The sequence below is a fragment of the Thunnus thynnus genome, chromosome 22, assembly GCF_963924715.1.
Source record: "Thunnus thynnus chromosome 22, fThuThy2.1, whole genome shotgun sequence".
Lineage (NCBI taxonomy): Eukaryota > Metazoa > Chordata > Actinopteri > Scombriformes > Scombridae > Thunnus > Thunnus thynnus.
Genome location: NC_089538.1, coordinates 9,116,848 through 9,129,258, shown reverse-complemented (window position 1 = coordinate 9,129,258; position 12,411 = coordinate 9,116,848). Strand labels below are relative to the sequence as shown.

Below are 12,411 nucleotides of genomic sequence, written 5' to 3'. Positions count from 1 at the left end.
CCAAAGCTGGACTACACAGCTATAGAGTCTTGATCTCTTTCCTCATGTGTAGAACATGCAGAACACACCAACATAAGGCAGATTCAGGTATAGTTAACTTTATTTGTAAGTACAGACAGAACAAGAACAATTATCGCTTTTATTTGATGCTATTGTTTCCCTTTTTTGTGCACTCCAGCTCAGTTTCTCTCTCCTAACTTATGTTTCACAACAAAATGTAAACTACTTCACTGAATTTCACTAAAATGAAGATTTCAAACTATGATAATTCAGAGGTAAGAAAATGAAAGAAACCATAACAACCAGCAAAACATTTGATAGAAAATCTATGGAGACATTTAGAATCTGTAGGCAGTCATGCCTGCTGAACCGAGAGTAAAATAAACAGTTTGGTTGGTTTCATAAAAACACAAAGGAAAGCAATAGAAAGAAAATAGAAATGTCACAGACTCTATTTTCATACCGTCTGTGACAGTTCACCTCTAGATAGCACAAGCTTGAGAATAGGTCAACATTATATCCTCTTTTGGGAAGCAAATAACATTTTCCAGCTGTGTACTTTTATCTTATATTATATTTTTTCTTAAGCATGATTACAAGCAGAGCCGTTAGACACGCTGCTGGCTAAGACATCGAAAAACACTGCGATACAGTTAACATTATTGCATGAGCTGATGCCATCACCTTACATGTGCAAATTGACACTGTTGGAGGAGGGGGAGGGGAGGAAAATATGATGAACAGGTGTTTGGATAGATAGCAGGAAAAACAGATAAGCGAGGAGAGCTAACAAGGAGAGGAGGAGGGAACTTTTACATTATTGTGCAGCAGCTTGTCAGAAACACTCATTCATACAATCCCACCACTTCATCTCCATCACTTTTTTTTTTTTTAAAGATTTCAAATACAGGTTGGTGCAGGCAGGAGGTATATTGAGGCATGGCAGTGGGGTGGGGGGAGAGTGAGGGGGGGCATATCAGTGTTGTAATTAGCTCTGGCATTTGCTGCTCCGTATCGATGCATAGTTCAAAAGGGGACTCATTGTCAGAGGTAATGGAGCAAAAACTCTGGAAACAATCCAGTGAAGGACAAACTGATACTTTAGTTTTGTGTCTCGATCGATGTATTGTGTCAAAGGTGCACAGATGTTTTGGGAAAGTAAGCTGTTGCCGTGTGTTTTCTGGCTCGCTGTTCCAAACACTGCATACTTCACTGTATTACAAGGTGATGCTTCTGTTCCTACTGTGAATCATGTGATCTAAATGTTTCTTCATCTACGTTCACAGGTCAGAGTAGCTACACATTCAATTCAGTATAGATCGCTTTCAAAACCTTCAAACTGTCAAAAAGCCCACAGCTGACATTAATGGAAAAGTTAAACAATTCTAACCTTGTAATTCAGTATTTAACTACATAATTTAACAACTGAGTAGGGTCTTTACTGCATTGCTGTTAAATGTTTTGGATACAGTGTTACTATGGAGACAGAGCCACACAAGTGTGCAGTGTATTTGGTTTTATTTTCTTTTGATCCAGGCAGCACTCAAGGGCTAGGAGTGTTAGTGTGAATACTTTGCACGTGTGTATGAATATTTCATTTCTTTTAGAATATGTTTTCGGCTCTGGAGGTGCAACATTATGGGGACTGGTTGACTTAGTCTTAAAATTTGCGCACACACACACGCATACACACACACACACAAATTTAGACTCATTTATGCAAACACACACACGCATTAGAAATATAAAGCCAAGTGCTGCTACTGGGAGTCTCCAGAGTCTCTTATTAGTCCGGCTAATTTCACATCATTTGACAGAGAATTAATTCATAAATTAATCAGCAGAGCCTCAGAAAATAACACCACATGCCTCCATTACACCACCATGTAATCCAATTTACACCTACCATTAAAATCCCCATGCAGACAGAAGACTATTCACCATAATCTCTCCTCATTTCTGAAAAGACAGGGTGGAACTAGTCCTCTGACAACTTTTATGACATCAAACAAAGCAGCGACACTAAAAAGCAACCTTAAAACTATGTGACTTCACACCTCAGAAATGATACAGCTTATTGGTTTTAGTGGCCCACCCTACAGCTGGTTTTCGATTAAGAAAGACGCATTTTAACTATGACAGAGGTCTCCAATTCTGTTTGGGTGTCTGCAATGTGGCCTACAGCTGTTGCTAGAACTTTCAGCTTTGGGATTTTAAAGACAAGTGTGAGTGAGGAAACATTTAACACCAGTGCAGATCTTTAAAAAAAAAAACAGACAAACCACTATCTACCATTACTGATACAGTAACAGGAGAAATTTTCACTTTGGTGCAGCATCTTGAGTTTCTGGGATATATGTCTGTGTGGGTTCATGAACAAGTGTGTGCAGTCCCCCTCACCCTTAAAATGGTGCTCCTCACTTTTGTTGTGCTTCTTCTGGTGAACATATTTATTGTGCATACTAATTTGCAACAGTTTTGGACAAAACAGTGAGTTCTTTCTTAATCCCTGTGTACTTTGTTGTCTCTTAGGTTCTTACCTAAGAACTTCTAACAGTGATTCCACATTCCCAGAATGCATTTTGACTAATTTCAGAGAATGATAATGTTTTGTGAAGGCGGGCATGCTAAAAAAAAAAAGAAAATAATTTTCCCATATGAAAGCTGATTTGATAATACATCCTCACGTCTATCCCTCTTTGTCTACTGATTACAAAGAACAACATTTATTAGTCATCAATATGAAGTTTCATCTACTCGCTCCTAGTATCAGGCAACATCAACAGCATAGAAATGGAAATTGTAACATTTATTGCAAGTAGATGTTAGGACCCTGTTAGTGTTAAATATGTTAGGTCAATTTGTAGTACATCACATTTAAGACTAGCGTTGAAGTAATGGAATGTATTACAATTCAAAGATGTTCTAAACTATGTTATTTTCCACAAGTTGACAGGACATTAGCAGATATACTGGGGACTGTTTCTTGGCTTTTGGGAGAATTAAATGTTGAAAAGCTTTTGGATTTCATTTGTGGTAGACTTTGATAAGGAATTTCCATTAAATTAATGTATTATTTCACATTGTTTCACATATCATCTACTCTTAACACCCACTGGGTGTCTGAATATGCGTAGAGCTGTGCTTCATTTTGTGTCCCCAGTGTAACCAAACAGAATATGTACAAGTTGGGGGCCCATAAAGTCCTGCAGTAATGCCACAGATGAGAGCTGCATCTTTTTTTTCCTCCATCTTCCTCTTTTCTTAATCTCCTCTGTTCCTCCACCTCTCACCACTTCCAAAATCAGATTGTCTAACCCCCCCCCCCCCCCCCTTGCTCCTTCCACCCTCTCACTCTACTCCTCGATTTCCAGTATCAGGTCATCTCCCTCCAGGGAGGAATCGGCTGTGACATGGACTGCCTTAACGGTCCCGGACAACGGGGAGTTGACCACCGTCTCCATCTTCATGGCTGAGAGGACACACAGTGGCTGACCCTTCTCCACCTGTTATGATTATAAAGACAGATTTACAGAGCATTAAAAACAGGAGTCAAACATACAGATCACAGAACATGCACTGTAGAAGGTTAATAAGAAAAAGCAAGGGACAGAAAGGCTATTTTTCCAAGTAAACAGATACAACAAATGTGTGCAGGACTTAATACGTTATCAGAAACACTAACGCAGCTACCAACAGACTTGGACTGTGCGTTTCAGGGTCTGTTATCACAAATAAGAAAAACATTTCCTAACTTACCATTGGTGGTATCAAGCCATGCAGGTAGTTTTGTTTTTTTTTTATATTATTTTTGGACATCCATCTCTGAGATTATTGCCTCAGGCCGATATTGTGTAGCTGAATGGAATTACACCATGATGTACAAAGTATTCTGTCCCTGTTGCTCTGGATAATCCACAGACTTCATTGTGAACAGTTTATAGTGAAAAGTAGCTCCAATGTAAACTGCGACTGTGGACTACCCATAGCAATGGAAGACTGTTTCTGAGAGGATACACTGCAGTTGAATATTTTTAATGCTGCGAGCACCACAAGTTAAATTCCATCCACCTCCTTAGGGCTGAGTATTGAACCTCAGAGCTATGGAGACATTTCTGTCAATACCATAAAAGTACTGAGTATCAAAAACAGTCATGTACTGAAAATTGGCATCAAATGGTTACTCAGATTTGTACTCTTATGTTTTAGAAATGGTCTGATCAAAAAGGACTGTTTAGGTGTCAGTACTGAAACTCTGGTATTACATTGTTTTATTGAATTTTTAAATGATACCAGGGCTGGGTATGGTTTGAAAATTACTATTCTAGTGAAGATATCAAACATGAACAAGAGCTTTACTTGAATGCAACTGTTTAAGAATGACATTTGATGTCGACTTTCAGTATAGTTCTCAATACTCAGTTCTAAGGATACATTCAAGTCCGCACTTAAAACGTCTCAAGGTTTGATACGCAGCCTTAGAGACATATCTCAGAACCTGGGCACATAACACCAAAACTATCTGCTTGGATGGATAACACTATATATTTTTTGTAATTTGAGTGAACTGACACTTTAACAGAAGGTAATCAAATCAAATAAAAAGTGAAATGTTCAAAAGGGAAACGCAAGTTAAGAGTGAGCTGACCTTGGATCCAACTTCCACTTTGACCTCCAGGACTTTTCCAGGCATGGGTGCCCCCACCTGACCCTTGATGGACTTCTGGGCCTTGGGGTGGAACTTCATTTCCTGGGTAGAGGGACAAACATCCAGTCACATGGTCATTCAACCGCCTACTGAAACATTCCTCCCCGCTCAGCCTCCATCTATCCTCACAACCATTTGTTTCTATGAATAACAATAACCAGATTTGCCAAGTGCACAGTCAAGTTTAAAAAATATAATTCTCTCAAGAACCTTCCCTGCTCCCCCTCTCTGTCCATCTACTTATTGTTTACCATCCCATCTGTCTGTCATCCATCCGTTCCACCAAGCCTTTACCTCTCTTCTTCCATCAACAGTCTCGCCCTCCCTCTCCCAAAATCCATCAATCCCTCCCTCCTTCTGTCAGTCTGCATTGCGTCCCTCCATCAGGCCCTTCTGTGTACCTTCATGGCGACTGTGTCTTTAACCAGCACAGATCTCAGCTGTCCGTTCAGTTCAAAGAAGACCTCTCTCTGGCCGGCCTTGTTCAGGTCACCCAGTGCCAGTGCCTTGATGTGGAGGATCTTCCCCCTCTCCAGCTCCACCTGTGAGGAAACAAGGAGAGGGAGGGAAGGAGAGAGAGAGAACGGAAGAGGAGGGAGTGAGTAAAGGAGGCAGAGAAGGAAATGAGATTAGGTAAGAAAATTGAAATTAATACATGGCTGCCTAGTTCACAAGTCCAGCTAAAGCAATAAAAATAGACTGCGGAGCTTGGTGAAATTAGAACGTGAAGTTAGTGGAGTGAGACAGGCACAGTGTTTCCTCCACTTTATTTCTCTTCACCCTCACGGTAGGCTGGAGCGTTTCCCAGCATGCTGTTGGTGGAGGGCAGGAAATATGGAGAGGTTGCCAATTCATGAGAGGGGAATCATTTAGCCTCACTTCAATTAAACTGCTTAATAAATTACCAAACAATGAAGCATCGTGTGTTTGTGAGAATTTTATCATTTATACTAATGAGCAACTTTATTATTGCCTTTTAATTTATTGTTAGTGACTCGCTGCCTGCTTTTACCAGCAATTATTCAATATGACTTTAATGTTTTGAACAGTGGTGGAATGTAATAACTGTAAATACTCACTTTTACTTTACAACATTTTTACTAATGGAGTATTTTTTCTGTGGTATTGCTACATTCTGTTAGGCCAAGGATCTGAATACTTCTTCCACAACTGGGTTTGAATGGAAAAAGTTGACGCTCCTCTTATAAAAGAATTGAACATATTGAAACATCTAGTTTTAGTCATTTATCAAATAAAAATTCAAAAAGTTAATTTGTACTGATTAAGATATTTTATGACATCACAGTGGTTGGGTTCTGCTAAGTTCAGCTAAATGGTCATTTGCTATTTATTTTGACATATTATTGACTAATTACCCTTGTAAAAGAGTAATATCTGTGGAGGAGAGAGATACAAACTCAAGAATTGTATACAGTAAAGACTTGTAACATGCACTCAGGCTGTGTTGTGGTAGTTGGTACCCTGCAGCTTCACTTTATCTCTGAGTAGTCAAGAAACATGTTGTATCTCTATCTGTGTGTTTACCAGACGGGTGTTTCACCAGACATATCAATTCACACATCAAATAGATGGAGAAGTGTTACAGACAGAATGACAATCTGAGAGATAAAGAGAGAGACAGGGAAGGCGAAAAGATACATAAAATGGCAGACTGAAGGATATAATTTTTTTTCCCCCAGCTTTAAGTATAACTATAAACTCTGAGACTTTACCGGCCACCTGTAAATGTGTTGTTTTAAGACAAAGACATCACTCTCTCTCTCTCGCTGTATCTACAGCAGACAGGCTTCTCTGCTTCTCATATCAATTCTGGTCACTGCTGCGTTCTGTCTTGCTAGTCTTTCCCTCGACACCGGCCACTGTACTTCTTCATTTATCTCACGCCTCTCCTCAAATCTCTCGTCTCACCGGTCGGAAACTCATTTTTTCAGTTTCCATTTGTCCAACTTCCTCTCTCTGACTTTCAATCTTTCTCTTTGTCAGTCCTCCCATGTGTCACAGCTTTACATTGTGTGTTGTTATGTTGCTACCTATTTCTGTGGCCACTTTGTCGCGCAGGTATTAATTTCCCTCATCAGCTTCTTTCTTTTATTTGTTGTCTGGCTTTCCTCTGCTGTGTCTTTCCACCCCTTCTACTCAACCCTTCCCCTTTCATCCTTTATATTTCTCTCTCCCTTCATTGATATTCTAAACTAAGTCTGCGAAGACAGAAATACATGCTGCAGCAGGTATCTATTGATCTCAATTTCATTCTGCCTTCCTTTCTCTGAGTGCTCTGACTCTTCATCTGTTTTCCTCACTCCGTATCTGGTAACAAAACCTTGCATGCTTTTGCTGTCTTTCTGGCACTCAATCTTCATCTCTCCCTGTTTCTCTCAGCGTCCATCTTTCTCTCTCCACCCTCCATTACGCTGAACTTCACTCCCTCTTGTGCTGTTTTGTTGGGCTCTTGGCAGCTCTTTGCAAAAAAACAAAACTGCCTTCCCCACTATGTCTCCTCGCAACAGTTCCCATGAAAAATACAGTATGTGCCTCTTTGAAGAGTTGCACAAGATTTGTGAACCTTTTGAAGATGATTTTGTCTCGCTACCTTGTGTATGCACGCCAGTTTACAGAGAGCTAAGTAGACAACTTCAGTTCACTTTGTCGATATCTAAAACATCAGACATGCATTAATACTTGCTTGTATTATTCTGACAAGCTCACACACTTACTGCGTACTGCTACTGTACCTGCTACACACGGTTGTTACTGGTTGCACCAGTTCTCTCTACAGTTTACTTCAAGTAGCTGATCCAGCATTATTGATCCAGTTCCAAGTAAAATACTTGGATTTATTAAGATTTGAGTCCAGTGGAATTTCATATTTTTTGTGTTCTCTCTTTCAGCAAACAGCAATATACAAAACAATTCAGAATATATAGACACAAAGACAAAAAAGAAAAGTCACTGTCCTCTGCGACTGATAACATAATATATACAAACTCAAAGACACAAGCTGTGTCCCAGTTCCATACTAATTTTACACACTATGTACCATATACCGATTCCCATAGTATACTGTTTTTGCAGTTAGTACAAAATGGTACAAGTAAGATTTTTTGTACATGGCACTCGAGGAAAAGTCAGATGATCATCAAATCACCTGACTTTTCCTCGAGTGCCATCATCTGATCAAAATTTTAATTTGTCCAATACTTTGATTTATGACCAAATACTTGCAAAAAACCATATCATCCTCAGCTGTACTTCAAGTTTATTGCTAATTAGTAAATGATAGCATGCTAACATGCTAAACTAAGATGTGTTAAAAGAAAGAAATGACACCTGCACACTGTCTTCACTTGCTCAATGCCTTTAAAATTAATTACTTTATTAAAACTTAATTAAGGGAGCTTTATTGTTGGTGTGGCTACTCCACCAACACACCTGACACAAAGACTACTCAGGTTGTTTGATAAACTAAGATGTGTTTGAAGCACCGCTGTGTAGTGTACAGTAAAGCCTCACAGAGCCGCTAGCTTGGCTGTAGACTATTATCTTGTTTGCTGCTGTGAGTAGCTCCTCCATGTCCTTTGTGTAATCACTGCAGGACAACAGTGTCCATCAACAGACTACTCAAGTGCTTGTAACCGCAACATCCCCAGTTCGAGTCTGCTGGGGATCCTCATCTCTCCCCTCATTTCCTGTCATCTCTACTGTCTGCTATCAAATAAAAAAAAAAAGCATAAAGACATTTACACTACAAAGTTGAAACCTGCATGGAATTAATATGTCGCATGGTATTGGGACACAGCTTCAGGTGTTTACTGAATCGACTGAACATGGCAGAAAAAAGTCGACAGCAGATCTGTAATGTAATATTTGCAGTAAGATACTCACAGCAGAGTGGCGGACTACAAGTACTGAAACATTTATCTACATTTATCTACAAAACATCAAGTCAAAGTTATGATGTCAAAAAGAGTACTTAAAAAATAATCCCCCAACACTCTCAAATAAACTACATATACAGATTCAAAGTCAATAAAATTGCATCAAATGGTTTCTTATTATCATATTCAAGAGGGCATCTCGTGCATTATGTATGTTCCCAGGGACATGACTGATGTTGGTTCAAAAACTGCTACATGACAGTAAAATAATGATACATGCAAAGAAATGCAGAGTATTTCAGTAAATTCTCTTCACATGTTAACCAGCCCAACTCTTACCTACTGTAGCCCTCTGACTGACAACCTCACTTGCAGAAGCTCAGCTTAAAACTGCTGACAAAGATGCACTTCCTCTGGCTGCCTCTCTCACCTCCGTATTTGTCTCTCACCAATTTACAATTTACTGTTTCATTTAGCAGATGCTTTTATCCAAAGTGACACACATCTGAGAGCTGATACAACACAAGCAAGGATCTAGTCAGGAGAGAACAATGTGTATAAGTGCCATTAAGCTAGTTCGAGTCCAATATGATGTAGGTGCCAACAGAAGAAATGCATAGAGTGCACAGAAGCAGATTTCTTTTTCTTTTTTTTTTTTTAGTCTATCAAGTACAGAGGTGTTTGCGTAAGAGCTGGGTCTTTACTCTTTTCTTAAAGATTGAGAGGGACTCTGCGACTCAAACAGAGTTTGGTAACTCGTTCCACCACTGGGGAACTACAGAAGAGAAGAGTCTGGCTAGTGACTTGTTGTGGGGCCCCGTTGTGATGGTGATACCAGGCAGAGCATAGTGACCTGGAGGGAGCGTAGACCTGAATGAGGGAGTCCAGGTAGGCGGCAGCTGTTTTAGTTTTGGAAGCGAGAGTCAGGGTTTTGAATTTGATGCGGGCAGCAGTGCCAGCAAGAGCCGGTGGAGGGATATCAACAGCGGGGTGATGTGTTGTTTTGGGCTGGTTGAAGACCAGCCGTGCATCATCGGCAGAGGTTTGAACGTACATGCGGGGAGGCTTGCCAGTAAGGTGTAAGTAAGTTGCAGTAGTCAATGCGTGATATTACAAGAGCCACCTCTCCATAGAAGGCATAATTGCTTCAGTAATAACGGGCAATAAGAAGATGCTGATATCGTATGGCTACGATACTATTCCTATGTCCCAATAAATGAGTTTAATTAACATATCAGATCATAATACTGAGGCTTGGAAGACATCATGCATTTAAGCCACAATTCTAAAAAGCAACATATAAGCTTTAGATAAAGTGTATTATTAACAGTTAACATTCCTTCATCCCTTTCCTCCCTCCAAAAATACTGAAAAAAGTGCTTGAACGTAACTATTTGCCTGAATATATAATGACATTTACTAAACAGTTAACATTGAACATTCATGTAAATGTAGCTGCGTTTACTGTCCTGATACACATATTCACCTGTTGAGCAAACATGACACATAAAATAAGAAAGTAAATATGTCTGCTTACTGTACATATAATCATACATTAGGTGTTCCTTTAATGTCTGACAACACAAACGCAATGACAACATCACTGCTGACTCTAGTTAACGCAGGTCAGATTGACGCAAGAAACTCAGATCAACGTAGCCAACATTGAACGCACCTCATTGGCTGCTTGTTACAGAAGGCATGAAAATATGTTTAATTTCATTGTATTTCTTAAGTGTCATATTGATGTTATCTTGTAGCTTGTAGGGGATAAAGATGCAAACCCTTTCATATAACTACCTTGAAGAAATAAATTATTAATACTAACATATACTGATATAAATACTCTGTCAGCTTCACTCAGAAACAAGATGAAGTACTGAGTATATTGTTGTGTCAGGCTGGATGTAGCAGGAATCACAGGAAATTTATATATTTATTTTAAAAACACTCCAGGAAAAAAGGGCACTTTCTCTCTAGGAGGTCAAATGTGCAGGTGCTCAAGCCTCCTTTGAGGTCTATCTATGCACGTGCCTACATGTTCCACATCTCAGTGATGTATTTTCTGGCTTTTCGTCTATATATCCTTCACAAGCTGCTCTGATTCATTTGGGGAATACCCCCAAGCACAGAGCTTTGTCTGTCAAGTTCAACTACTTGGTGTCGCTGACTGAGAGTCTCACATTATGCTTCACATCATGTCTTTGCTATGACTTTATTAATGACTTGTGCTGCCTGTAACAGAGTAATGAGACTACTGTGGTGTGCAGAGCTTCATGTGTTGGTGTCCGTGTATATTAGAACTGACAGGGTGTGTATGACAAGGTCCATGTTTGTTAAAATCTATGTTTATATTTCTGTCAAACATGATTAATACCATACTGAATCATCAACATATGCCAGATAGGTCAATGTTTTTTTTTTCTGTTTGTGCTGTACTGTATGCATGTGTGGGTGAATGCGAGCAATGGACAGAGTTGTCACCCATGTGTGTATTTGTGTATAAACTCTAAATATCCTTCAGATGCAGCTTGGTCATATGGTTTTTCATAGACATGGACCTAAATGGGTTTTGTTCAACTCAATGGGACTTAAGAGTCTCCAAGAGGGTTGAAATGATTGTTGTAAGAAGCCTGAAACTCTGAATCTTCACTTAACATAAAAACATGATATATAATACACAGAGAAAAATGGAAATAAAAAATATTTATAGTGCTCCCACCGCATTCACGACACAAACAGACATCTTCTAGGCTCGCTGCTCACTCTTTGGCTGATAAGGCTCTTGTGCTGGATTTGCAAAGGCTTGAAATGAAGTGCTAAACAATACCAAATGATTACTGTGAAAGCCTTCATATCTACTCCCCACAACATCAACAACTGGGGGCTTCAGGTCTAGCTCAGCGCTCAAAAAGATTCGGTGCTTAAATCTATTTTGATCAAGATTTCCACTGTGCACTTCACTACAACAGCTAGCTGCCAAGAGCTCATAAACAGCTTCTGTTCCAAATAAACAGTTAACAGTACGTTTGTGCAAGTATGGCAGGAGTCATCTGTAATGGACAGTTTTACCACAAACACCAACAAATGCTCACAGTCACAAACTAAAAGGCTTTTCTTTCGCCTCATGTTATGATGATCATCCATTTTATAGTGCAGATAAGTGAAAAGAGCAGATTTATCTCTTAGGTTCTATCTACTATAACTACTTCTTGTCCTAGTCAATGTGTTGCATTCATACTATTCTGTACTGTTAATCTACATGATATTTTATTTGAATCTATGTTATGTTTTTACAGGTACATGTTTCTACATTGCAAAGGAGAAGTCTGGGGAAATATGACCAGAAGGTGGGTATACTGGGGCCCTGCTAAATCCATACACACACCTTCAACATAGAAAGGTGTGCCAGTGCCTTCTACAGTAGGACAATGACTGAGGTGGGGTATGCATACTGGAGTGAGTGTTATCACCTTGACTTAAAAACATTTCTAATTTAAAAATTCACCAAATTGCTTTGGTAGCTCAGTGCTATTTACTTTCCCCAGGGCACTCCACTGCCTTAACAGTGCCTACACTACTGCAATTCTACAAAGCAATCAGCATTGCAAAAGTTACCACGCATGAGTGCAAAAATAAATTTGCTTCTTATGAGCACCTAATAATTTCCATTTCTGATAGTCCTGAGACAGGCTGACACTCTCCGACACCCACACAATTGTTTTCTTCTGATAAACTATCTCAGAGGTTGCAGCAGCTGTCATTCACCGGGCCTACAGTCAACTCGCCTCCAGCATATTTAACCCT

At 39.5% G+C, this 12,411-nt stretch overlaps 1 protein-coding gene and 1 long non-coding RNA gene across 4 annotated transcripts in view; one reads left to right on the top strand and one right to left on the bottom strand.

Moving 5' to 3' along the window:
* Nucleotides 1-12,411, top strand: part of LOC137175250 (uncharacterized) — a 67,668-nt gene that overhangs the window by 44,967 nt on the left and 10,290 nt on the right. Inside the window, exon 2 of the long non-coding RNA XR_010925590.1 lies at nucleotides 11,904-11,954. This is a non-coding gene — a long non-coding RNA (uncharacterized lncRNA). The remainder of the gene's footprint in view (nucleotides 1-11,903; nucleotides 11,955-12,411) is intronic.
* The window catches only part of pcxb (pyruvate carboxylase b), a 300,915-nt gene continuing 288,586 nt past the window's right edge, over nucleotides 83-12,411 (bottom strand). For all 3 annotated transcript variants that reach the window (XM_067581000.1, XM_067580999.1, XM_067581001.1), the window contains exons 25-27: nucleotides 5,110-5,250; nucleotides 4,649-4,750; nucleotides 83-3,506 (exon numbers count right to left, since the gene is read on the bottom strand). In XM_067581000.1, coding sequence (XP_067437101.1) covers nucleotides 3,357-3,506; nucleotides 4,649-4,750; nucleotides 5,110-5,250 — 393 coding nt within the window. In that variant the 3' untranslated portion in view covers nucleotides 83-3,356. The remainder of the gene's footprint in view (nucleotides 3,507-4,648; nucleotides 4,751-5,109; nucleotides 5,251-12,411) is intronic.